General features: G+C 46.6%; 1 protein-coding gene across 2 annotated transcripts in view; it reads right to left on the bottom strand.

The window, feature by feature from the left end:
- The window catches only part of SFXN5 (sideroflexin 5), a 92712-nt gene that overhangs the window by 30516 nt on the left and 36474 nt on the right, over positions 1-25722 (bottom strand). For both annotated transcript variants that reach the window (XM_088524987.1, XM_088524988.1), the window contains exons 4-10: positions 25282-25308; positions 23954-24008; positions 22312-22337; positions 18581-18634; positions 14883-14939; positions 13658-13723; positions 2887-2977 (exon numbers count right to left, since the gene is read on the bottom strand). In XM_088524987.1, coding sequence (XP_088381113.1) covers positions 2887-2977; positions 13658-13723; positions 14883-14939; positions 18581-18634; positions 22312-22337; positions 23954-24008; positions 25282-25308 — 376 coding nt within the window. The remainder of the gene's footprint in view (positions 1-2886; positions 2978-13657; positions 13724-14882; positions 14940-18580; positions 18635-22311; positions 22338-23953; positions 24009-25281; positions 25309-25722) is intronic.

Genomic DNA, 25722 nt, shown 5'->3' with positions numbered 1-25722 from the left:
TTCTGAATGACACACATCCCCAGTATAAAGGACACTGTGACATCTCCGTCTTCATCTGATGGGCCAGTGACAGCTTCCCACACCCAGTAGATGCATTGGGCAGCACTGATTTAGATGATTAATTGTTTGTTAAGATCACTCTCACTTTGGGAGGCACTTAGGAAGCGCTGCCTTCAACGTCCCAAGAGACAGCGAGTTAGGAAGCACCGGGATCGCCCGGCAGGTCCTTCTCCGGCTGCAGAGCTGACTTGGGAAGCTGCCTTTGGATGCCGAAGCAGGAAAAAAAAGCATTAACACTTTATTTTTATCACTATAGTAACTGGGGACCACAGATCCTGTGCTAGCCCGATCCTTCTTCCAGGGGCTCTGATGATCCATCCGAGGACCTCAATGTGGAATTCAAGCCTGGGAGCTGGAGTGCAGTCTGGAGTGAACCCATCCGCCACAGCTGAGGCATCATCATACTTCTCTTCTCCTCTGGAAAAGGTCCTTCAGAGTATGACCGAAGAGCAGGGGGAAACCCTGGTTAGTTGTATGTATGTCAGTAGAGCAAGAGCTTCACCGTAGCTCCTGCCCTCTTGGGTGTAAGAGGTGAAATCCTGCCCTTTTCCTGCGGTTGGCAGATTACAAAGTAATGGGCAGGAGCATCTTAATTAAGCAGTTTGCCCAGGTCTGCAAAGCAGTAACTTGCAGCTTCCGAAACAACAAAATACAGCAATTAGTCGGGCGATTCCTGATGCCCTGGCACATAATTAAGCACGACAGTACACAAATAAAGTAAGAACTAGAGAATTAATTAAGGGCTAAACATATTAATTACGGGTCCTCAATCAATTCTGACACAAGCCTAACCTCTTCCTCCTAACACCTTGGTGCAAAAATAGAACAAGCTGCCGGCAAAGATTTTCCAGCCGCCTCTCGGATTCAAACCCCGGCTCGGAGCTGCCTGGCGGGTCTCGTACTAACCTTCGGTGCCCTCTGGAATACACAAATGAAGAGCTGAAAACCTCTAAAAATACACTGGGAACAGGAAGAACAGCAAAACGGCGACATTGGAGGTTTTCCTGCGGATCACTGCTGCTTCACTCGGAGCTTCATTCCGATTGAGCCGGGAGAAAACACGGAGACATAAAGGAAAAGTTTGACCTCTCAGGGAGCCCTGCATCATCTTCTGGGTGAGGAGAGAGGATTTTACTGCTCTTCATCCAATACCACACTGCAGTGACTTATGTAAAACCAAGAAAACAAAACCCATCTATCTGCAGCACTAGGAAACGGGAATAAAATAGTTGATTCCATAAACACCAGGATTGATTTAGACGCTTCTTTTTAAGTAACAGAATCCACAGATGTTGTCCACCAGGTGCAAACTACAGACCATGACCCCAGGTCCTCCCTGCTTGGCTGGTGGAAATAAGCCCCCATATGCTGGGAACGGAAGGTAGGAGGGTCAGAGCAACAAACTCTGTCACGGACTCACAGAAACTGCATCTTCTCCATATGCCACAACCACCCTTGAGACCAGCCCATCGGGCAAGGAAGCATCAGGAGGTATCTGATTCAAAGGCATTTTAGTGACCCTCCTGCTGAAGATCTAAAAATACAGAAATATGTATTCTAGAAGATCTAGGAATTTTAGAAATACTGAAGGGATCACGCTCAGAATTGGTGAGTACCAGTAAATCTCACATAAGCAGATGGTGCACAGAGGGCTCTGGTGGCTTTACTCAAGGATGTCATTGCCTGTCTCACCCAAGCACGCCAGTCTCAGACTGCCACGATATCTCAGCCATTCCTCTATTTATTTTACAGTGCCCAAAGCCAAAGAATAAAATTAACTCACACAGAAATTAATGCATCCATGCAATGAAATCAGTGGGGGAAGCTTTTAAGATGAACTTGGTCCCCCAGTGCCATGGCCTTGGCACTGAGGTCCATGGGACATGCAGAGTCCTCCCAGCCCTTTAAGGTCAGCAGTGCCTCCTAGCTGGCAAGCAGACCCTTAAACCACTTGGAAACCAGATTTGGCTACGAGAACTGGAAATGAGGCCACACAAAGCAGCCTAGGGAACGATGCTCTTTGGGTGGTGATGCTGTAGGACAGCGTTCAGAAGAAGCTCTGAAGGTGGAGCATGGAAAAGGCAAAGGAAAACTTTAAAGAAAAGCCTTGGGTTCCCAACAGTTTGAGAACAGGACCTACAACAGCAAGTGGAGAAAAAAAATACCTTGCTTGATTTCCTTCCTGCTTTGAACAAAAATATCTTTGCACTTTGTAAATAAGTGAGCTTATATATGTATATATATATACATATTAAAAAAAAAGAGCACTAGAGATTCCTTTACAGTCAAAATAACTCATAATTCCCTGACAGCTGTAACCACTGGATTCAGAGAGGTTCACAGGCTGAGCCCAGTGCTCTCCTCCTCTCGTCAGCTCGCTGATAAACTGCCGAACGGTTTATCTCATACTCCGAAAAGCCAGCAGCAGTTTTCACACTCACACATCTCAGCCCCGCTTAATCTGTGCCTTAGAAATTTATGTATTCGGGAGCATTTCATTCCTTTTTCATTGAAAAATAAAAATATACAAAGCTGTGCTACTGCTGATTCAAGGATTTAATCTGACACGGATTCAAGCAGGATCTTGAAAAGGAAAAGCTCTAGGATTTGGGGAGTCTGTGGTCAGGCAAGGCTGATTGTTTCGGTGACCTACGGCTCGACACCGGGCTGCACTAGCACAGCCCCATGTCCAGGCGTTCACATTGCAGCCCACATAAACCCAGCACAAGGCAGAAGGGCAGGAGTCGGCAGGATGTTTTGCCAGCATTACCCCGGTGAGGTTTGCGGCGAACCCTCGCAGTAGAGAGAAGCAGGATGGTTTCTTACCTACAGCAGGGAATGGCACAAACCTCTGGATGAGGAGACGCGTGGCGGGGGTGAACTTGTTTGCTCGCTGGATCAGCATGTTAAGGCCCACCTGGGGACAGAGAGAGCAAAAAATGAGAGAAATGCAGACACTGAGTGACAAGGAGCACGCGACAGAACTCAGGGCTTGGTCCAAACCAGGCTCCTAGGTCATCCCTCCTCTCCCGTGCCAACCACCCCACTCCAAAGCAAAGCTTTGGGCCATCATAAATTTATTAATAGAAGCAAGGCTTTTTTTTTTTTTTTTATAACCACAGCTCATTTTCTCCTCCAACGCTTGAATAATGCAGCTCTCTGCAGCTTTACAGTGATCGAAATCATTGCATATGTTAATGTGAAAAGCAGGGAGGAGCGCCCAGCTTGTCAGCACCAGCGCTGTTAGGTATTAGTGACAGAGCGTTGTCATCAGTGTTTGGGGTTATTTTCAGTCAGAACAGGGGTTATTAGCAAGCTTATTTGCAAAAAAATGACTTCTGTCTACAATTTCTCCAAATTACTTCCCCCCTTCCCCAAAGTATTCTCTCTTTTACATCCAAAATCAAAAAATCCCCCAAACATGCAAACATAACCCAGCAGCCCCAAACCAGAAATTTTAGGCTGAAAATGGAAGTGTTTAGCAACGCCTGGCCAAAAAGTTTTCAGCCAAAGGAAAAAAAAATGCAGCGAAATTCAAAAATTTTTTCAGCCAAAAATCTGCCAGCAAATAGTGGTTTGGGGGCTTTAAAAAGAAAAAAAAAAGGGAAGAAAAGGAAGGAAAAAATAAGAAAGCCATGGAAGAACATATTTTGTGAGCTGCTACATTATACATGCATGCCCAGCGCGCGCTGCCTGTCTGCGGGGCGAAGGAGGATGAGGAGAAGCACGAGCGGTGGGTGAGAGCGCGGGGAGCGTCACCAGCCCCTGGACACGCGTCCTGCTGTCCCCCGCCGCGATGACACCAGCCAAGTGGCATCGCTTCTTATCCTGGGCACCGCGGGTGTTCGGTCTTCATCTCCCCAGAGCTGAAGGCTGTTTTGCTGAACGATATTCTCTTAAATTTCCTGAGTGCTGGGAATACGTATTGCCAGTCTGTGAAATCGCTAAGAAACTGCAAATGAGCCTAAAACGGGTCCCTTTGATGGTAAAACGAAGTCAGTCTTGACTATGGCTTTGCTGGTGCTGCCCATGGAGGCAGACTGAGGTTGGGCTACCAAAAACCTTTGGTTTTCAGCTTCAATTTGGTGCCGTGGCTCAACTTGCTCGTCCACTTGCAGTGAATGCACCTGAGGAGTAGGAACTTCTCTGTGTTGCTCCACCAAAGCAGCAAGGATGCTTTAGTTAGGTTAATTCCTAAAGGCTGCCCAAAGAACATGGACTATCGACCCAAGTTCATCACCAAAGCTAAGGAAATGACCCCAGGAGGACTACAGTGATGATAATGCTGCCTACAGGCCCATGAGGGATCTACTACACCAGCTCTGCACTAACAGCAAAGGTGGCATCTCCAAGGGCTCACTTGGCAGCCCAGGGGGGAGAAACAGGCATTTTTTAGGATGTTTCATCTCTTCCAAAGACAGATGCTTCTGTGTGGCCATGTGAAACACCCCCGAAGGTGCCACTGGTCCACACAGACTACCATAAGAGTCCTGGGGCCCCAGCTCCAAGGAAGGTGCCTGTGCAGATGACATCTAAGCCAAGGAAAGGCAGAGCTCCTCCATGTACCCTGGAGCTCTGGGCTCTGCTTTAGGACATTCCTGCCTCTCCATCACTCAGTGAAGCCTTTCCCCGAGGCGCTGAGAGTGGAGGGCATAGATCCAGCTTTCAAAAGTTGCATATTCCCCGATATCTCTTTATGGAGCATTTCCTCAATTCCATCTGCAGAGCATCCCAACAAACTGGGCCCTGGGAATATGTTACATTGCTGTTGCAAAATCTCATAATGTGAAAATGGAAAACTGCAGTGAGGGCAGTCCTGTGTCTCTGGACAGTGCTTCTGCCTCCTCCTGACCTTTCTTTAACTGTGGAGAACTAATTTCTTCATCTTTTTCATTTTTGGTCTCAAGAGTTTGGCCCCAGTAGGGAGGACAGCATTTGTAAGGCCGCCATGCCCACGAGTGAACCTACTAAATGGGATGCTTGCACTGAAACTCCACTTTCTGGACACAAACGACTACATAGTATAAAAGCAGTTTTCTGCTTCCTTCCTTTTTTTTTCCTTTTTTTTTCTCAGTCTTCTAGAAAACATCCTGACCTTGTATTCACAAAGACACATAAGTCAAGATGCACGGAAAGCACAAGTCAACACCCCACCTCCAAAGAAAAAGACTTTTTTGGGGGAAAAATTTGCATTTTATTAAAATGCTGATTATTTCTGAAGCCTGACAACCAACTTCTGGTACTTACAAGTAAGTTGGTACTTACTAAGTGATTTGAGAAAATTTCATTTCAAAATCCTGTTCCTCATAACTCAGCTCTTACATAGTAAGTACAGCACTGGCTCACTTACAAGGAAGGTACCACTCTTACTTTCGACAGCAAGCTCTTACGAAATAGAAGAATATCGAGAGTCCAGGCAACTGGCAGGACATCAGTCTGCAGGCTGGGGCACCTAACCATAGCTGAGCTGCTCTTTATACTCCCTTAATGAAAAACATTAAAGCTGAGAGGTGAAGACGGAGATGGAAAACGGGGATTTTTTTCCAGCTGGAGATGTGCTAAGGGAAGGGGAACAAGGGAGGGGGCAGTAGTAATGACCTGAGTGGAAAAAGGAGATAGAGAGGGGCAAGAGGAAAGACAGGAGGGAAACAGCAGTCAGAGCAGCACTCGGAGCAGCCTAGTGGCTGTGAGCCTCAAAGGAAAAACCCAGCACGCTACTAAGAAAGATAAGTTGGAGTTGGAAAAGTAAGTTGGGTGACAATGCAGGAGAGGGATAAGCAGGAGAAGAGAGACTTACTTAAAAGTGTTAAAGAGACAAACTTGATTTGATAAATGATGGAGAATGAGCAGAAGGATTTGCAGAGAAGGATGGCAAAGCCCCATGCTCAAGACATGGAAGCTGCTGTTTTTGACCAAGCTTTCCAAGTGACCAGATCCTGTTCTGCAAGGCTGGTCTGGGCGGAAGAAGAAGCCACGGATGGAAACAAATTTATGGCAACGGAAAGATTCCAGTGAAACAACAGGAAAAAAAAATGCTGCAGGAAAGACCAAGGAATTTGGAGGAAGGCAATGGGCAAGAGTCCGATGGGCGCCATGTACTCCTGAGCCCAGACGCAGGGTTAAGGGCTCTAAGTGCCTACTCTGAACAACTCCTTCCTCTCCCGTCCCCTGGCCTACTTTGTGCTGCCTTCCTCCTCCTCCCACCTTCCTCCCCCTCCTGAGCGTTGCTTTATCACACTAAGTGGCAGCTAGTCCGGAGGGCGGTGGGTGGCCGCCCGCGCCGGCTCACACTGATTACGGCCATCACATCAAATTCGCAGGCTGTCAATGCAGCCGCTCCGCGCGGCTCGCAGACAATTATCGGGAAGAGGGAGCTGGGATTAGAAAAAGCCACAGGGGCACCTTCACCTAGAGAGGAGAGTGCCAAATTGTGTCTCCGGGCGCGTGAGCTAAGCGTGTGCTGGGAGCAGGGAGGAGGAACGGGCGCCGTCCCGCTGCCTCCGCTCAGCGCTTCTTTTCATTTAAATAAACTTTCAATGCTTAAATGCAACAAGTGTAAATTTAATAGATCTAATTACAGCCTTGGATTCTCCTGCTTGCCTTGGTTGGACACCCAGTCCCCAAATGCCTGCGCACCCCGGGATGTGCTGGGATGCGCGTCCGAAACGTACGGAGCGTCAAGGAGCAGCTTCGGCCGATGGAGCCACGACTCCAGGAGCTCTCAAGTTCAACCAACTTTCAGGAGAAAAACACACACGGCTCTTAAGTAATTCATCCCATAAAGGGAAAGAGCTGCTGTGTGCAAATATAACCTCCTTATTCCCACTCCCTGACGTAGGAAAGGTTTTAATCCTGCACCTGGGAGCAAAACCTTGAACATGTCTAGGGCTTCCTGAGATGGGGGAGGACTTTCTGTTCCAATCCTCTGTGGCCTCCAGCACGTCTTAGGTGGTGAGGGATGTTTCCGAGAACAAACCTGTTTTGATTTTGCAAGCTGCTGACATCTTTTGGGGGAAAAAAAAGGAAAAATTAAAAACCAGCGCGGTTTAAAAATGCCTTTCTTGCCATCCAGTCATCTTGAAGCAGGCTCTGCTTTAATCCAGTGCCTCAGGCACACTCTGGCATTTTTAGAGCTCTAGATTAGACCATTGCACTTTTTTTTTTCTTCTTCGGTACAGCCAAATATACAGTCCAGAAGTTCAAATTTTGGCATAACCTCTGCCAGTTCAGATCACAGCCGAGATTCCTAGCAAGATTCCTGCAACTTAGGGACCCCATGGAAACACAACTAAAAATCTCCAAGACAAATTAATTGCGTTCCAAGGTGCAACGAAAGCTCCGCAGAGTTCATGGTACACAGCAATTCCCTAAATTCACCAGCTCCGGTTTTCGCTGCCTCCTGATTTCAACACATAGACCAGACAGACAGCAGGGCATCCTCATCTTTCTGCTTCTTCCTCAATTAGTAAGTTTTATTTTCCTGGAAATACTGTCTCTGAGGCTGCTGCACAAGAGAAAGTTGCATCTGCTGAAGTAATTTGTTGCAAGAAAATGTGTTCAAATCTACAAACCGAGATCGAGGGTGTAAGGTGTCCTAAAACTGCTCTGTACCAAACTCTGTGCTAGCAACATTGCTTTTTTTTTTCCTTGCATTTTTCCACAGGAAAATAGAAAAGGATCCCAAGATGCCTCAATAAATTAGATTAAATCATCAAAATTGTCCTGTTTCCCTCTGGTTCTAGTTCTAACACTAACATTCAAGTTTAACTCCCCCATTCCTTCTTAAAACTTCATCTACTTGCATCATTCACTAAAACAGCAGGTGCATGCCCTACATGTCCTACAGCAAAACACAGCTTGACTACAACATCAAGGCACAGGATCCCTGCCTTCACTAGCTTGTCAAAAGCCAGGATTTAGGGTCAGGAAGCAATGAAGTGTCCATAAAAAAAAGCACTTTTAAGACTACAACACAAACACCTGGACCTGCCCGGGAAGAGGTGCTTTATCCATCTTCCTGAGCTCCAGGACTAGAGATGGCTCCAAGGTGGGTCATTAGTAGCTGACAGCACTAGACACCAGAGCTACAAAAGCATGAATCACCTGGTTTCTAGTCAAAGGTTACCCAAAAAGGCGAGACAAAAGGAAATTCTTAAGTCCCAGGCAGGTAAATCTTATGGCTACAGAACAATACACAATACATGTGACTGACAGTCATAGTTCTATCACGCAGCAGTTCCAGCTTTTCTACCAGAGAAGACAAAACACCTACCTCTGCACGGAAGCTAGCTCAGGTTGCTAAGTGATACCAGTGCATTTATTTATCTCTCTGTTGAAAAGACCCCAGCACCTAAGAGCATCCAAATGAACAGCCACAAATCGCCACTCAGCACGGGGCACAGGGCGGCATCCAGGCAGGTTTGAAGATCTCCAGAGAAGGAGACTCCACAGCCTCCCTGGGCAGCCTGTGCCAGGGCTCAGCACCCCCACAGGAAAGAAGTTCTTCCTCACATAGAGATGGAACTCCCTGTGTTTCAACTTGCACCCATAGAGCTTGTCCGGTCACCAGTCACCATCATGAAGAGTTTGGCCCCATCCTCCCTACATTCTCCTCTCATGTACTTGTACATATTGATCAGATCTCTCTTCTCTTCCCTAGGCTAAACAGGCCCAGCTCGCTTAGTCTTTCCTCATACAATAGATGCTCCAGTCCCTTAATCATCTTCATGGCCCTATGCTGGACCCTCTCTAGAAGCTCCCTGTCCCTCCTGTCCCAGGGAGCCCAGAACTGAAGCCAATACTCCAGGTGTGGCCTCCGCAGAGCCGAGCAGAGGGGCAGGATCCCCTCCCTCGACCTGCTGGCCACACTGCTCTGTATGCCATGCTCCAACACATTCCGGCTTTACTTAGTACTAAATAGGGACCACCCTGTCCCTAGGAAAGGACACTGCCAGCAGCACATACGCTGGGAGCACCTCCGGAGTTTGTGGAGTGGACAACAGATGGACAACTAGCCACTGAGCTGGGCAACTAACCAAGATACACTACATTGCTTCCTGCGAGAGAGAACTCTCCTGGGGAATCCGTCTGGGACTCGCGGTATCACAAAGAGCAGGATTTGGAGCCAGCCTTGGCAGAATCTGAAGCTGCGACTGTGGAATTTGAAAAGCTGATGCACAAAGCTCAGCTCCGAAAACTCCAGCCACCAGTGGGAGTAATTCCACTAACAAACCAACTTTGAAAGGAACCAAAGCATACCCCCTGCGAGTGCAGGATCAGCAGAGTTCGGGGTGACCAAGGATGGGGGATGCAGCGTCTGAGAAGTCTCAGCATCCTTTGTACAGATGAGGAGGCACAACGAACATCTGTTCTGGATCTTCAGGTTGAGGAAGGCACCGGATAAAGTGAAAACGTGTCTCTATCCAGCTGTGAGCTCCTGGGAAAGCCAGGGACGAACCACCATGGGCTCTCAGTGAGCACTGGTGGACCTGGTTCTGCTGCTCCAGGAGGGCTCTGCAAGTCTCGTGACAACCCAAAACCACGGCATGCACTTGGGTTTGTGCCGATGTGATGCCCTGCAGAGCTGCCACGACCTACATGGCTGCTCCCTCTCCTTGTGCCACTGAACTGCACCTGCAAGAGTCGCTGCTGACCTCGGCCTGAAGCTACACCAAAGAGTCGAGCCGGAAGCAAAGCGGATCCGCAACACAGCTGCAAATCTAGTCTGGATCGGAAATTAAGAAACCTGCTTGGGAAACATCTAAAAAGCAATAAAGACATTGGGATTCCATAGCTTTTCTTTAACCTTTGAGGAGCTTGACAAAATCAGCAGAGTGTGTGTGTGTATGTGTATTTGCTGGAAAGAGTTTCTGTATAATCACAAACTCTGTGATTAGTATAGCTCTTGGCGCTAGAATATTTGAGAAAAAAAAAAACACATGTAAAATATGCTTGGTCTTTCTCAATTCTTACTGCGACTCTCTGGCTTTGTTTGCCTTGCTTAGGAAAACCAGCTGGTATTAATTGTGCCTCAACCACCACCATCATGAACGGTAGCCAGATATGAGAAAATAAGGCCTAATAACAGGAATCCATTCAATTGTTGAAAAAAAATAACAATTACTGCTTAGTGTTCAGAAAAGCAGTGGAGCCAGCGCAATCAAAATAAAAGGCAGGAAGGAGGCTTGTATATGGAGAACACGATAAAAATAAACTAAAACCACAGAAGGAGAAACATAAATCTAGGTTACTTAACAGTAATCAGAATCCTCTAAACATATTGTCTGCTCGGAGCTTTTAGAAGTTGTGTGTGTGCGGCGCTCAGTCAGCGCCGTCAGCCTAGTGCCCATGGCCAGCATCCCGCATCCCGTATCCCGCATCCCGTATCCGGCATCCTGCATCCCGTATCCGGCATCCTGCATCCCACATCCCGTATCCCGCATCCCTCATCTCACCCAGCCCAGGAACGGCCAGCAAAAGTGTTCTGCTGGGATTGGGCACATGCAAAAGGATGCAGAACATCTTTTAAATCAGCTCTTCCACCTCCTCTTAGCCACAGTGCTCTTAATATCACTTCTTATGTATCACTTCTTCTCATGTCTTTCCTAGCCCCATTTTTCATGAGGCTGTTTCACCTCAGTACCAGGTGGGAGGTGACATAAAGTTATGGGCCTGGCAGAGCTTTCCTTGCCTAAAGTTAAATTGCTCAAATATCCCCTGGAAATAACACCCATCAAAACTGCTAAGAAAAAAACACGACCACCTACTAATAAAAGTTATATGTTCAACACATACATGAAGCACAACAGACTTTGATCTCACAGAAAGAGATGTTTAGAAGAGAAAGTAGCCCGAAAAGGAAAGCGTTACTTCTCTGTGCTGGAAAATCTTTCTCTGCAAAATGAAAAAAAAAAAAAAAAGAATAAGAATATTTGCAAAGACTTGCTAAGACTTTCAGTTGACTGCAAGAAGCCTAAAGCCAAAATCTGCTCCTGGGTAGATGTGAGAAAGCGGCTTGCGTGCCTCTGCCTCGGGGTGAAGACGAGGAGGGTTAAGACAACTGGAAGCACAAGCGAGCGGAGCTGCCTCCCTGTGCGCCTTCTCTGCACCACTCTGTGCCAACTGCAACATGGAAGGGGCTCACTTTAATTAATACCAGGTCTCAGCAGACTACTGCAGGTCCTGGCACTTGTTTTCAGGTCATCTGGCCCTAATAGGCTCACACTAGGAGGTGATTCGTTGCTAACTGACAGCAGAGATCAGTTAATGAGGGCTGAGGATTTAGAATCTGAGCTGGCAAAACTTAGGGCTATTTCTAAATAATCTGCCATCATCACCACTAGGAAAAAAAATGCTTGAGGAGATGCTGGTTATCAAGGAAGATATTTGCCACATAAAACAAAACAAACACTCCCTGCCCTGCAGGATTGACTCCAGGCTTATCCACGTAGGGAATTCCGCATGCCATGCGCAGCCCCAGGGCTGTGCAGTGTCACACACAGTTTCTGGGGTGACTTGGGGCTTGCCTGAGCAGGGATGTCAGTGCACAGGCGGCAGGCAGAGCCCCTTGGAAACATCAGCCCTGCCATAGGGCACCCAAGTGGAAGTTCAGTTTGGTGTTAGCACCACAGCATCTACCCAGCGAGGCTCGGCTCCCAGCCGGCATCCACACTCCTGAAGGAAAACACGTTTTCGTTTGCACAAATTTGGAAATGCTGGAATTAGGGAATACTGTGGCCTCATGTTTCTTCATGGTGCTTTTAAAGATTTCCCTAAGATGGACAGCTGAAGTGTGCAAGATGCTCAAGTGTTGCTGCTTCTGCCTGAAACTCGTTTGCAAATTACGTGGTCAGATAAATCCCAGGATCATTTGGATTTGGGGGCTGATTCAAAGGTGCCTGCTATGGCCTCTACATCAGTATGACTTCCAGAAATCAAACTATAAACCCATGGAGTCATAGAGCACCACAGGATGAAGAACTGACTGACCAACTAGAGTGACCAGTCATGCTGTGGTGACAGCCACCTCATAATCAACAAGAATTTCATTAATCTGCAAGACTTGGTGCTCAAGATCTAGGACAAGTTTTTTTTTGCAGAGAACCTATGTTTCATGCAGTCATTGCTGGTCATGTGAAATCCCTCTGGCACGTTGAACCTATGGTTCTGCTCCAGCACTTCTACAGGCAGCCTGGCAGGAACCAGAGGTTCTGAAACCAGTGTCACCTGTCCCAGTATGGCCATTGCTTTTGCAGTTCCAGTGGTTTCCTTACCAAAGCCTGCCAGCGTCTCAGGGTGACAAAACGCTGCCAACATCAGCTCCTCTGTGTCTCCTCACCTCTATCTGCCCCTGTGGCCAAAACGGAGAGGAGCATTAATGCCAGCACTGCGGGGGCAGCGGCCGTCCCTCGGTGGACCCGTGCCCTCCTCGGGGCTGGAGCACAGGCCTCGAGCAGCAGCACGGGCACGCCACGCCGCAGCACTTTCCTTGGCTGAATTTATAAAACGGGAAAAAATCTGCACTGAAAAAGGGAGTCAAGTCTTCCCATGCGGCAACACGATAAGCCCAGCTGCTCACTGTCAGCTGCCCTCCAGCAGCTCCCGTCTCCACAATTCTGCTAGCAATCCCAAACCTGCTCCAGGCACCACATTTACCTTGGAAAGGTATCTAAACAAGCCCCTGATGACTCTTCTCCAGGGTGAATGAGGGAACCTGGCTGCGAGCCGGGTGCTTTCCAGAAGCAGAGCAGGGGCCTAAGTGAAGACCTCTCCCCATGGCACAGTCTGTTTGCAGAAGAAGGTCTGGAAAGGGATGTCTGCGGTTTGAGACAGAGGGAGAAGTTTTGTCTGAGGTTAAAACTGCCTTGGGACCTTTAATGTTCCAGAAAAAAAAACACGGTCATACCGAAAAGCCATCAGGAAAGGTAACTCAAGTTGCCTCTGAGAAACATATCTACCTCCTTGGGAATTAGCTGTCAAAGAAAACTCGGGCATCAGGGGAGCCTAAGCCTGATGGTAACACCACAAATCACAATTTCAGTAAATTTAGCTTTTAAGGACTCCTCTATTACAGAGGACTTCAGCAACAACTTGAATATTGATTCCTGCTCGCCGGCTGCCCACAGGTAGATTTCAGCTTGAGCATTTTCATTTACTTAGACCAAAGTGCTGACCCGCCAGGGGGGTATTTCCAAAAGCCCAAGTTCGTTCAGCACATCGGCTGTCACACGGTGCAGCCTCAAGATCACTCGGTTGGGCACTAACTTGGACTAGGCTAATTCGGTGGAAGTTAACGCAAGTGCAGATAATTAATCGCACAATATTGGGCAATGCAAGCAAGTTTGCTCAACAGGAAAGACAGACTCAAGAGTTCCCGTGCATGGAGCCAAGCAGTGCACAGTGCAGGACATGTAAGCAAAGTTGGAGCATGCATAGGCAGAGACACCCCACAGTTAAGGTGCTTTCCTGTTATGTAGACAGATCTATGTCAATTAAAATAAACATGCTTGGCAAATCAAACAAGTATCTCAAAAGCACTACAGTACTACTGCAAGGGAGCAGTTAGTAGTGAAATATATAGATATAAAGCGTTACCCACTGCAATTGAGACAGCGCTTATCACAGCTCCCAAGTATCCCTGGATGAATTTCGATGTCGGAGAAGGCTTTGAAAACAAAAACAACATATTTTCAATAAGCAAACTTTTGGGTTTTAAAATACAACCTTTTTTTTTTTTTCTGTTCTTTGTTTTTGCTTTTTCTTTTCTTTTTTAAACTAGATACAGGTTTAATTTTGTCATGTTGTTCTGTGACACAGGATCTGTCATTTAGTAGTGGCAAAACCATGGAAAATCATAGCTTCATGAACAAGGTTAAATGTAATAGAAAATTAATTGGCACCAGAAAATTATAATGTTCTCAGCTTAAAGAGAGTATATGAACGCAATTTAGCAAACAGTAAAAATACTAGCCCCCTTATACACTAGTGATGAACCCCAAACTCTCCAAATTAAACACACATCTTTGAAAGATCATCTTGATGAGCTGGATGGTTTCCAATTCAGCTTCCTTTCTTGAGCTTCCAGCATCCCAAGACGAAATGAAATAAACAAATGTGATGAGAAGAGGAGAGCTGGAACAGCACCACTTCACCTTGTTGGCAATCTTTGCAGAAATATTGCTGGTAGAGCATACAAAGTCCTTAGAAGAGGCAAGCATGAGCATGGAGCCTTCTTTTGCTACATGAAAATCCAAATGCCGACCTTTTGCTTTTTGCTCATTCACATCTCATATTAAGCCATTTCATATTAATTAAACAATATAATGGTTTAGCTCAAGAGCAACAGTGCTATACATTACTTATGCACTGGGTGATTTCAAGATCTGAAAGAAAAACTAGGACATTTACCCAACTTGATGGGTATTAAGCATAAAGCAGCAAAGAGTTTTGTAACACAGAAATCTCATGTTTCCATGCTCTTGGACGCGGCAATACACATAATAATTTTTATAGAGAGTTTTCTACCTACATTCCAACCAGCGATACTCTGCAGGGCAGCCCCTAATCTGTGCCAAGGACTTTTAGTGACTGGTGTCACTAGTGGCTAGTGACAAATTCATCTAAGACTGGAACATAAGCAAAACGCTCATGTCATTTCCAGGCTAAGTTTAAATTCGAATTCTATATAGGAGAACGGCCAATCTATAAATTCATCACAGTGCCTACTCCATAGTTTCTATTAACAGCAAAGAGACAGGATTTATGTTTCTGTGTCAAAACAGATCAGCCTTGCTGCAGGCACTGCATATGTTGGGTCTCCTCACCTTTGTCGCATTTCGGTTTGCATAGTTGACGCACGCATTGTGGCTCTGATTCAACCACTAAAAAGGAAACAAAAAGAGGGAGACATGAACACAACTTTGCACCAATAAATCTATAAACACAGGAGTACCATAGGAAAACTTGTCTTCCTCCATACCTGCTCACCACTTGCTACTTCTTTTCTAAGGCTTGTGCATACAATAAATCTGCTCTAACACACTTGTGCTAAATTCATATTAAGCACATGCGCAACTGCAAGCACAAGCACATGAAAATAACTAGCTCTGAACATAAACTTCAAAATTATGAGCAAAAGCAATCTAAACACTAAAATTTTACTTAACACCTTTTTTCCTTTTATTAATGCAGTGCCAATGGGGTCTGTGGTCGGTAACAACTTCAATATTAAAAACTGTTCCCGCAAATCCTTTAGAAACAGCTGTAATACATAACAGTAAGTCCAGCAACCTGTTCTTCTATCCTTTATTAAGCTCCATGGTTCTCAAACAGTGGGTCATAGGATGCATCATCTGAGCAAATGCACCATTTTAGGGACACAGATGACACTAGATTGGTATAGAAGTGTCTCAGCAGCTAGGGAAGAGTAGCACCAGACTCCCAAAGGGCTTTATCCACAGCAGCCATTAGGAACAAGAAAACAATGGTTTCCACTCCATAAATACCATATTTTCAACTGAGACTATTGATAGAACTTGATTCCTCATCAGCAATGGTCAACTGAGAGAAGAAAGGAAAAAGAGAAGCGGGGAATGAGAAGAGTCACGATGTGGAGTGAAACAAGGCACTATGGCATGGAGAGTGCCTAGGAAAATGTTCTCCCTGCCAACCACGATTTTCTATCGAGGAACATCTCACCTAGCAAAGTTTGATCTTCTGTTTGTTTTCTTTATTTTTTATTTTTATTTTTTTTTAAAAAGAAGGATTCAGCTTGCCAACAAGTGCTGGAAATCTGTCTCAATTTACTAGAGGATTTTTAGAAAACTCCTCTTTCTAAAAGCTTCCCCTGAAGAATCCCAAGGAGCCAAGAGCTGGACCATAACGCATCTGCCCTGCATTGAACCATAAGGCAGGTAGTAACAGAGTTACCCTGTGAACGTAGACCCATGTCCAAGCAGCCACAGGGCACGTTGACATGAGCAGGTCAAGAGGCCTCTTTCAGAGCGTATCTCCTCCCTGTCCCCACTTACCCTCCCACGCTCTGCTTCAAACAACACAGCATCTCAACACGCATGCCCTGCATTCCCTTAGAATCATTATGGTTGGAAAAGACCTTCAAGGTCACCGAGCCCCCTCTAACCATGTCAAACGAGGCACGCAACTAAGACTTCAGCACCCACCAAGGAACTCAGGTCCATCGGACCAGGCTAGAGCTATTGGAAAAGCATCTGTCATGGGCATCAAGTCCTCCTATAGACCCTACAGAGGCTCCTGTAGACTGCTGTTAATGCGGTCACGTATATAGCCCCAAAATCCTGCACTGCTTATCTGGATGAATCTCCTTTTCAGAGAGAGATGTAGACATTCACTCAGATATTCTTCCTACCCTAAGTGATCTCCACATTGGAAATATCCTCACTGAAATATCCTCACTGCCCATTCCTGACCTCCACTGTCCTCCTGGCTGGAGGCCTGACACCCTGCTGGGCTTTGGGGTTATGGCTCTGCGTGCTCCAACTCTTCCCATTCACCCTTTTTCAGACAACTGTGGCCAGCGTCCAAGCCCGTACAAGCAGAGAGACTAGTAGAGGGTGGCTGCTTTGGCCAGCAAGAGCAAGGCTCAAAACTAAGTCATTGCCCCGTTGACTGCTTACCTCAACCCAGGGCCTGACATGCCCTGAGCTGCAACATGGGTGCTCAGGGTGCTGGGGTTAAAGCATGGCAGTTTGGGGCTGCTCTTCTCCAGCTGCTGTTCAGAACCTGGGAAATGAGGTTGGGAGGAGAAAAGAGGGGAAAGAATCAGAAAGGAGTCAGGAAAGGAAGGAGGAAAGCACAGGGAAAAAGAGAGAGAGTCAGAAAGATGATGGTGAGGGAGGACAGAAGAAAAATAAAAGTAGGAACACTGAAGGGGAGGTATGAGCGTTCTTTGTCTGGGGAGCTTCACGTTCGTCATATTTTTGAAGTGAGAAGGAGTAATAAATTAGGGTAGGACCTCCAAAACAGCACTCCAATTTGGGGCTCTCCAGTTTGATGATGGATCCAGCAGATTATGACCTGGAAAAGTCTGAGAACCATTAAACGAACTGCAGTTTCTCCAGGGGTCTCTGGTTCCTGGACTTTCCCGCTACAACCCCTCATTCCAGTGGGATAGTTTTGCATCTGATCATCTCTGAGGAGCCATAAACAAAATCTGACAGTTTGTCAAGCAGTTCGATTCCTACGTATGCCTTGCCAAGTTCTACCTAGCACATCTAACTCCCAGTGAAACCAACGCTGCGCTAAAATTGGCTTGGAACTTGAAGTCTGTGTATTTTGTTAATTAATGTCTCCTTGAAGTTCATTTTTGATTTTGTGTTTTAAATATTCTTTCCAGTTCCAAAAGGATTATTCCACCTTCTCATGCTGAAAGGTTCCTCTGACTACATTTAGACTCACTACGCAGCAATGATGGGAACATGTTCTCCTAACCTAAGGTACCTACACCTCGTCTAAACTAGCTGCTTGGGTTGGTTCACCCTTTAGTCACTTGAGGGTGATTCCTCTTTCCATCTTGGAAGTCCAAAAAAAAGTGAGGTAAATGGCCCTTTAAAAATATGAATGTTTCTGGACATCTCCAGCATGTTGCCATGCGGCCACAACTCATGGCTAAACCAACCAAGCCACAAGCCACTGGGATATATTTATTATTTTTGCCGTTCTGCACAGTCTTTCTAACATGCTAGGCAGACCCTAACCTGCTTTGATATTCCTTAACCATGCAATTCTCTATCCTAACTTACATTATAGATAATAATAAAAAAGGCACTGGCAATTAAAAGCAAGTCTGAACATAACTTGCTTTGCTATTTCAGCTATTGCTTCTTAAATCAGAAGTTTGCAATAGGTAAAACTCTTTCAGACACACATCCTCCTCTTCCTCTTAACTCCCAGCATTTTACTGGGCCTAATACCAATAAACCTGATTTATTTCCCAGGGAAACCAAACTTCCCCTTCATTTAGTGCACTGAGTGCAAAGCTCTTTGCCTTTATGATCTACAGCTATTCCTGCAATTCCTCAGCACTGGGATACCCTGCTGTCCCAGTCCTGTGGATAATTTGTACTTCCAAACAGGAATTTTCCAAGGTAGATTCCTACTACTTGATAGAGAATCTCTGAGAGCCAATGTGCGAACACAGGGGCCTACATTTCCCTGGAAGTACACACCATGCAATCATTTACATCTGCACAAAAAAAAAAAAGCTCTAAAAAGCTGATTTTGAGATCAAATGCTATCTTGCCTCTCCCTCGCAAGGTGTCCATGGTAGCACAGACTGCAGGGCACCACAAGCAGGCCCAAGAGCTCCCTTACAGCACACACCAGACCTACCAAACTCTTCCTGATTATACCCAGCCACATCATTTCACTAACTAAAATGCTGTTCATGCGGACAAGTCTTGTTCATCCGTTTTTCCTGCAGGTACAAACCGAATTCTGCTCCCCTTTGCATCACATTCAGTGCACGGAGGCTGAAGAGCGTTACCTGCCAAAACACGGTGGATGCCAAGGTCTGGTTGGGCAAGAGAAGACCAACGACCTGCAAGAGAAGAGAGGTTCTTACTAACAAAAACACTATTGGCTTCTCCTTGGTGTTCTTGTGGGCACAAAAACAGCAAGTTCACTCCTATTGACATAATTAAATTATGTCAACAATATTTAATTAAATAATTAAATTACCTTCATTTCTGGGTTTGTATCATGGTGAGTGGCCATATATGCTATCCACAGATTAGTACATTAAACTACAATCACTTGTTAAATCCAGGTATTTCTAGAATATAGCTCAAATGTTGCATTAATGAAAGAGTTCAAAATTGTTTCTATTGGCAGTGAAGGTTTTTCTTTTTTTTTCATATTTTAATTTGGCACATTCACTGCTCCAAGCCTAGGAAAGAAATCATATTTGAACATCTGAAGACAGGAGTGCCACCTGGAAGCACATGTGCTCCTGTTTGGGAGTCTGAATTTTGTTTTAAGATAAGGGGATTGTTGATGTGTCATAGTCAGAGCTGCGAAGACTCCTGCTGGGGCTATGAGCAGGTTGATATGGGTATCAACCAAAAAGGCTTTTAAGCAGCCTGTGCTGCACATCTGGCCAGAGGTGAGATCCCCACGGCTCCGCCAGGTCACCCTTTGCAGCATCAGGGACCACGCGCTCACGTGCTGCCCGCACAGAGAGTCCTTGAGACATGTCACAAAATGCAGTATAGACCTGCTCCCTAATCTTTAACGGCCCCCAAGTCGAATATTCAACCTGCCCTCTCCTGCCTTGCTTTTGTGGCCATGTTTCCTCTTAAGAAGCACGAAATTGAAGAGGAGAGAGATGCCAAGCACAGGGACTGCCACGGATGAACCTGAGCACGCATCTCCAGAGGAGAAGTTCCCCACTAAGAACGGGTCAGACGTGATGATTCTCACTCCTGTTGTATTATCCCCCACAAACTCCTTGCACTACTGATAGTTTCCAAAGAAGACGGCCTTCATGTAACAAAATGACATGTGTCTTTGTTAAAGGTATAAAAAGAAAGGCCAAACAATGCATTTCAACTAAAAATAGATTTCTTTTTTGGGGCACTCAGGGAAAAATGTGGATAGAAGTTATCTCTGTTGCACATCAGGGCAGAAAGGTCATGAGACTTGGCTCTGAAGCAGCTGCTTTAGCTCAATTCCTGCAGCAGCCAAGAGCAAAGTAAACGTCCCTGCTGCAGCTGGGCCACAGAGAGGGACAAGCGATCTCTGCACATCTGCAGCAGCATCCGTTGAAGAGGAGGCAACTTCTACACTCACAGACTTAACAGAGAAATAACAACAAACAAAAGGGTAAAGGGGTTGGGAGGCCTGATTTAATTCACATCTTCTCCCCTTCCTCCTCCAGCTTTTCCTCCTACAGCCCTTCTCGAAGTTGCAGCTACTTGGTGCGCTGGCTGAACGCCAACGCGGGCGCCTTGCGCTAATTTACCGCTCCCATTCAGCGTGCCGATCTGGCCACTAATTACAGATCTGCTGGTCTCGGCCAGGCCAATTCAACGGGCGATGCTCCTCCTCGCCCCAGCTCTGCCTCCGGCCCCGGAGGCCGCCGGGCTAATGAGACTCGGGAGGAGAGGGAAGGCTGCCGGCAGCGACTACGTTGTCAGCTGAAGCTCCGCACGGGAGAAAATACAAGAGGAAAATAAATAAATAAAAGAGCACCCAAAATCTGTATGACTGAAAGAGGCACGTTTAAATGCAAACTCTCCATATGTGCAAGAGTCTGTCAAGAAATGTACAGTTTCACTTTTAATTACTGTCAGGGGAAAAAATAACTAAGAAGGAAAACAAAATAAAAAAAAAAGCTCCTAAACACTAGAAAAGTAGCGACTATGAAATTTAATTGCCTATTAGGTGTGAATGGCCAGTCGTGGCCAAAGAGGCAGGGCTGAACACCTGAAGGGATGTACTGAGGAGCGCTCGGTACATCAGTGCTGGGAGCTCTCGTCTCACAGCCCCGATCGGGCCTCGTGTCTCAGAGACGCCAGGTTAAGGCTGACGTGGGGCCTCTCTGAGCCTTCGGAAGTCCGAGCGAGGCCTCCTGAATTCCCGGAGGACCAAGGCTAGAAATTTGCTTCGCTCCTTTGTTACTAGGTGTGTTTTAAATGACATTCCTTGCAGGAGGCTGCCGGGACAGTGGGAGCTCCCGGGTTCCTGCAGCGCAAACCCCGTAACACGGCTGCTGCTTTTCCACCCCGCTTGCGAAGCTCTTCAATATGGGGCAGCTTCTCCTCATGTATAAAAATGTCCGTGGAAAGGAGTTCACCCAAAACTGTGGATTACTTCTGTGCTTCAGATCACCACAAGCCCCAGACACGGTGCTGGGGTGCTCGAGGGAGTGATCACAGGCAAGAATAAACGTGGTGCAATCACAGGCGTGTCGCTTAGGGCAAAAAAGAAGCGACTGTGTCAGCACCACCTCGATCTCTCACCCCAGGAGCTGAACTACATTCAACCACTTTGCATTAGCCATAGGGCAAAGCAACAGGACCGCGCGCTGCCTGATGGGCAGCCAGTAAATGCATAATTTGCCCTGTTTTAGGCAAAAACAAATCCAGGGTGCTCTAGGAGACCCCGAGAAGAAAGGACAAGGACCTCAGCCCAGCAAAGCCCCCCGAGATGGTTCAGTCAGAGCAAACCCAGGCACATTAAGCCTCTCTTGAGGAAATCCCATCCCCCTATGTTAAATGTAAGACTCAAACTGTTTTTATGCTAGAGCAGGCTGCCAATTTTGTCACTAAATTTCACAGATCGATTGGCATAAATGTTACATTTTAATTTTAACATTTGAAACGTTTGGTTTCTTTTTTTTTCTTTTTTTTTTTTTTTAAATGACAAGAGGTTCCAGTTTATCCTTTACAGCTAGTGAAATTGGGCTCATCTGACAGCTCTCGGCTCCTCTGACAGCTCTGGATTTGGGCCGAATTCATTGTCAATTTGATCGTTAACTCATTTTTGTTTAACCTTTTCTTTTTAAAAGGCCCCATACAAAGCTACCATCAAAATGTTATGTACAACAACAAATAGCAACAGTCGTGGTGATTTCTGCTTTTAGTCTTTAGCAACCCTGTTATCCCCATTTTGGAAAGGATCGTTACCTTTAGGTAAGCCCTGTGCCCCGGGCCGTTGGGTTTAGAAAGATTAAATTTAGTGGGTTTTGCTATTTTCTAACAAAAACAAACTAAAAATGTATGTAGAAATAAATCTGTATAAAGCACCCATGGTTTTAATTAACAAAAGGGAAAGCACATCAGTGACCTCAGGATGCTCATGCTCCCTAGGTTTGTCACATTTGGGAAGTGACTCTTAAAACAGGCAAAGGGGCGGAGAAAAAACCCCTCAAGATTAATCCCAGAGTTGCAAAAGCTGCATTTTGTAGGCAGGGAGCTCAGCTTGGTTTTCCCTTTGCAAAACGGAAATAAAAAGCTGGAGAGGTTATTTAAAAAAAACAACCAGGCGGAGCGCATGTACGCGCTGGGGGAATAATGTCGAATAGGCAAATAACTCCCAGCACAAGGCCCAGGTCCACAGGGTGTATTCTGCACAGCGCGTACAGGGACGGTGCCAGCCCCGGGGGGATCTGTCACCACGTGGCCACGGGGCATGGGGCGAGCTCGGCGCGGGCGCCCAAGGGTGCCATTCCCGTACGAGGCACCGCGAGGCCGGCAGGGATGCTCAAGTACTTACAATGGGTGTTCCGAAGGGAATGTAACCTGGAAAAATGGGAAAATAGAAAAGAAAAAAAAAACAAAAAGAAGAGAGAGAGAGGAAGAGAGAAAGATGCATTATAGTACACGCATTTTGGGGGTGAAAGAGATCCCAGCTGAGCACGCTGCTGGGCTAGGGCACGAGGCACGCGGGGCAGGGCAGAACGGCCCCTGGGGCTCTGCCAAATGTCCTTGTCACCCTCTTTTTTTGGCTTGTGCACCAGGAGGTGCCCCCAAGCCCCCCTAAGCCCTGCGGCCGTCGCGAGGACTCAACTGACCTGGTGGCTCCCTGCCACCGAGGGGGATCCTGCCCCCCTTCCCCGCTCGCACAATCTGTTCCCTCCCCGCGCCAGCTCTGCTGCTCACAGACTCTCCAACAAGCTACCCGGGAGAAAACGACCCTGGTTCCTCTTCCCCGCTTCTTGCTGGACCCCATCTCCAACAGGGAAGCGCTCGGGAAGTGGTCTGGGAAGCCGCAGGGTCCGTGTTTAGGAGCAGGAGGATGTCACCATGCATGAGACCTCCCTCCTCCACCGCCCTTGCTCCATTGGCAACTCCAAGAATGGCTTTATATTTATAAATATTTATATTTATATAAATGGTAACCTATTTATTTCTGGGTGAGCACAAAAAGCAGCAGGGCACACAGCCTTTGGAGAAAGTACATTTGCATCCAGGCAAAATAGAGGAGAGAGGAACTCTTTTAGTCCTACTGGCAGAAATAAGTAAAGTTTGCTACAATAATGAGCCCAAATCTTAATGACTACCACAAAAATAGACAGATAAATTCAAAGGCTTCACATTTCCCCTTCCCCGCTGAAGGCTGTCAATTCTTATGCTACCTATAAAATATTTTCACAACTTCCATTAGAAGTCTCAGAGTATTTTACCACCATTCCCAAATTAAGCCTTACAGCACCAATTGAGTCAGAAAGGGCAAAGACCTCAGAGGAAGAAAGGATTTTTAAAAGTTAAAAACAAGGCAGATAAGGAGTGGGTCCTGGCTTTTCCCTCCTGCACCTTGCCCTTAAAGTTACTCCAAAGACCTGGAGAACGGAGTCCATTAACCCTGCTACTTTTCCCATAGACATGCAAGAACGGTCCTGCCAAGAGGAGAATGGGTTAAGAGGCGATGGTTCAATTCTCTCTGCCTTATTTAGGGCAGTTTCCAGAGGGGAAGGAGCATGGCCAAGGCCAACTCGTGGTCACCTGCAGCTGATCCGGCCAGGGCTCCTCCCCGCTGTGGCTACGACGTGCCACCGTGCACTGAGAAATGGGGCTCATCCTCCTCCCTGGACTGCGAAGCACTAAGGTGCTCACTGAGCACCAAGTGTCTTCCTTTGCAAAGCCAAAATGACCACTACAGTGACGCAGACCTCGCAGATGCTGGCAGGGACATCAGCTTGGAGCCACTTCGAAATATCCAAGGGACAAGAAAACACTAAGCACTGGCATCTCTCAGGTGTTTAGGGTGCCAATTCTCCTTGCTTTTTGTTTGGCGTTTGAACTGGTTGGTGATCTTAGCCTAAAAGGAATGCAAAAGCAGGGAAAAAAAAAAAAGGCAACGTTTCCTACAGCTCTTGCAGCACGTTGAGCGCTTCCCTGCCGCGGCTCCACCGTACCTGACATCCTGAAAGGCATGAAGATGGTCTCGTTTGTGTCGGGATGGATGATGGCCTGTAAAACAGTCAGCAAACAGAGCCGGAGTGAAGGCACAGCAACAGTTGGCAATCGGAGAGGAGAGGAGAGGAGAGGAGAGGAGAGGAGAGGAGAGGAGAGGAGAGGAGAGGAGAGGAGAGGAGAGGAGAGGAGAGGAGAGGAGAGGAGAGAGGGCCGTCGTGCCTTGGCAGGGGCATGGCAGCAGCTCCCCTCGTGTCAAGCGCCCACCAAAGCCAGCTATTGTGCAGTAGGCGCCACAAAAGCTGCTCCAGCTTCTGGTTCCCCTGTCTCTTTTAAGGATGCTTGACATAATTCAGTCTGAGTGCCTACCAACATGAAAGAGAGAAGCATCTCTTGCTTGGCAGCATAACATCCCTCAAGGCCACCCACTGTTGTGCCTGAGCTCAAGCAGGAAAATGCAGCTCGAGAAGGAGGGAAAAGGGGGAATATGGGGCAGGGTTGGCTCCTCTGGTGGGGACAAGGGTGTAAATCAGTGCAAACCCCTCGGGCCACCAGGGCCCTCTCACCCCGGGTCGGAACCACGGGCATTGCCAGCGCTTGCTGCCCAAGGAAGCAGCAGACCCAAGGCCTGGCCACCACAGGGCTGAGTTGTGGTTGTGCAGTCCCAAGATTCCCCAAACATTATTTACGTTTCCACAGTAAAAACAAGTCGTTCTTCCTAGAAAATTCACGACATGCCTTTTGGGAAGGCAGCCCATTTAACTTTATTAAAAATGATGGGTTCTAGCATCACTTCCACTAATTCTATCACCATATCTTTCTCTGAGCACAGTGAATATGTGAATGCACAGTGAATGCACCACAACCAAGAGGGAAATATTTCCCCCATCTGCAGACGTTTGCAGATATGGGTCCACATGTGAATCTGGCATAACCTGGCAGGCCAGGGGGAAAAACGGATCCCTGAGTGATCTGGAAGCACAGTGGAGAGAAGTGTCTCCTTGAAGAACCATCAAATTGTCTCTAGAATACTGGAGCCTGGAAATATCTTGACTAGATAAGAAGGAGAAAAAATGGAGAGATTGAAATATGTTAATGCAAAAACAAAAATCAGAATTGTAGCTTGAAACAGTGTTCTTTGCATATGTATGTCCTGTGGTAAGACAGAGCAGCAACGGACAAATCCAGGAATGCAGAAGGGGACAGCGCTGTTCCCTCATTTAGTAAAAAGGGAAAAAAAAAGCCATATTTTAAAACAGCAGTGTAATGGGAAAAAGCATATAAACCGCTATTTATATATGTATATATATATACAAAAAAGGTACATTACCTGTTTTATTTTTTGAGCTCCCCACAGCTAGAAGAAGAAAAGAGAATATTACATTTAGGCAAGAGCAGCAGAGCTTTCACAGTTCCAAGTTTCATTCAAAACCCCAACCATTTGCCCTTGAGCTGCCATAGGAAACAAATGGGAGGAGCAGCTTTAAAGCAGGAGCCTTTTCAACGTCCTCCTGGGACCTCTCGCTGCTGTTTAAGGGTCCTTTAGTCACTCTGAGCTCTGATAAATTCAGGGTCCAGCAAGACTATCAGGAGAGAAGATTCTCTCTCTTATTGTGAACGATTAGAAAGAATAACAGCATGATAAATAAATAAATAAAAATTGAATTCAGGCTATGCTTTTATCCTCTCAAATCTGCTGCACATAGATCTTGACATAAATTTAGCACAAGCTTTCCTTCAACGAGCTCCCAGTATTCCTGCGGAAATCAAA

This window comes from Tinamus guttatus, unplaced genomic scaffold (genome assembly GCF_059628265.1).
Source record: "Tinamus guttatus ecotype Peru unplaced genomic scaffold, ASM5962826v1 Tinamus_guttatus_pri_ptg000218l, whole genome shotgun sequence".
Classification (NCBI taxonomy): Eukaryota; Metazoa; Chordata; class Aves; order Tinamiformes; family Tinamidae; genus Tinamus; species Tinamus guttatus.
Note: the sequence above shows the minus strand (reverse complement) of the source record. Positions and strands in the feature narration are given on the sequence as shown.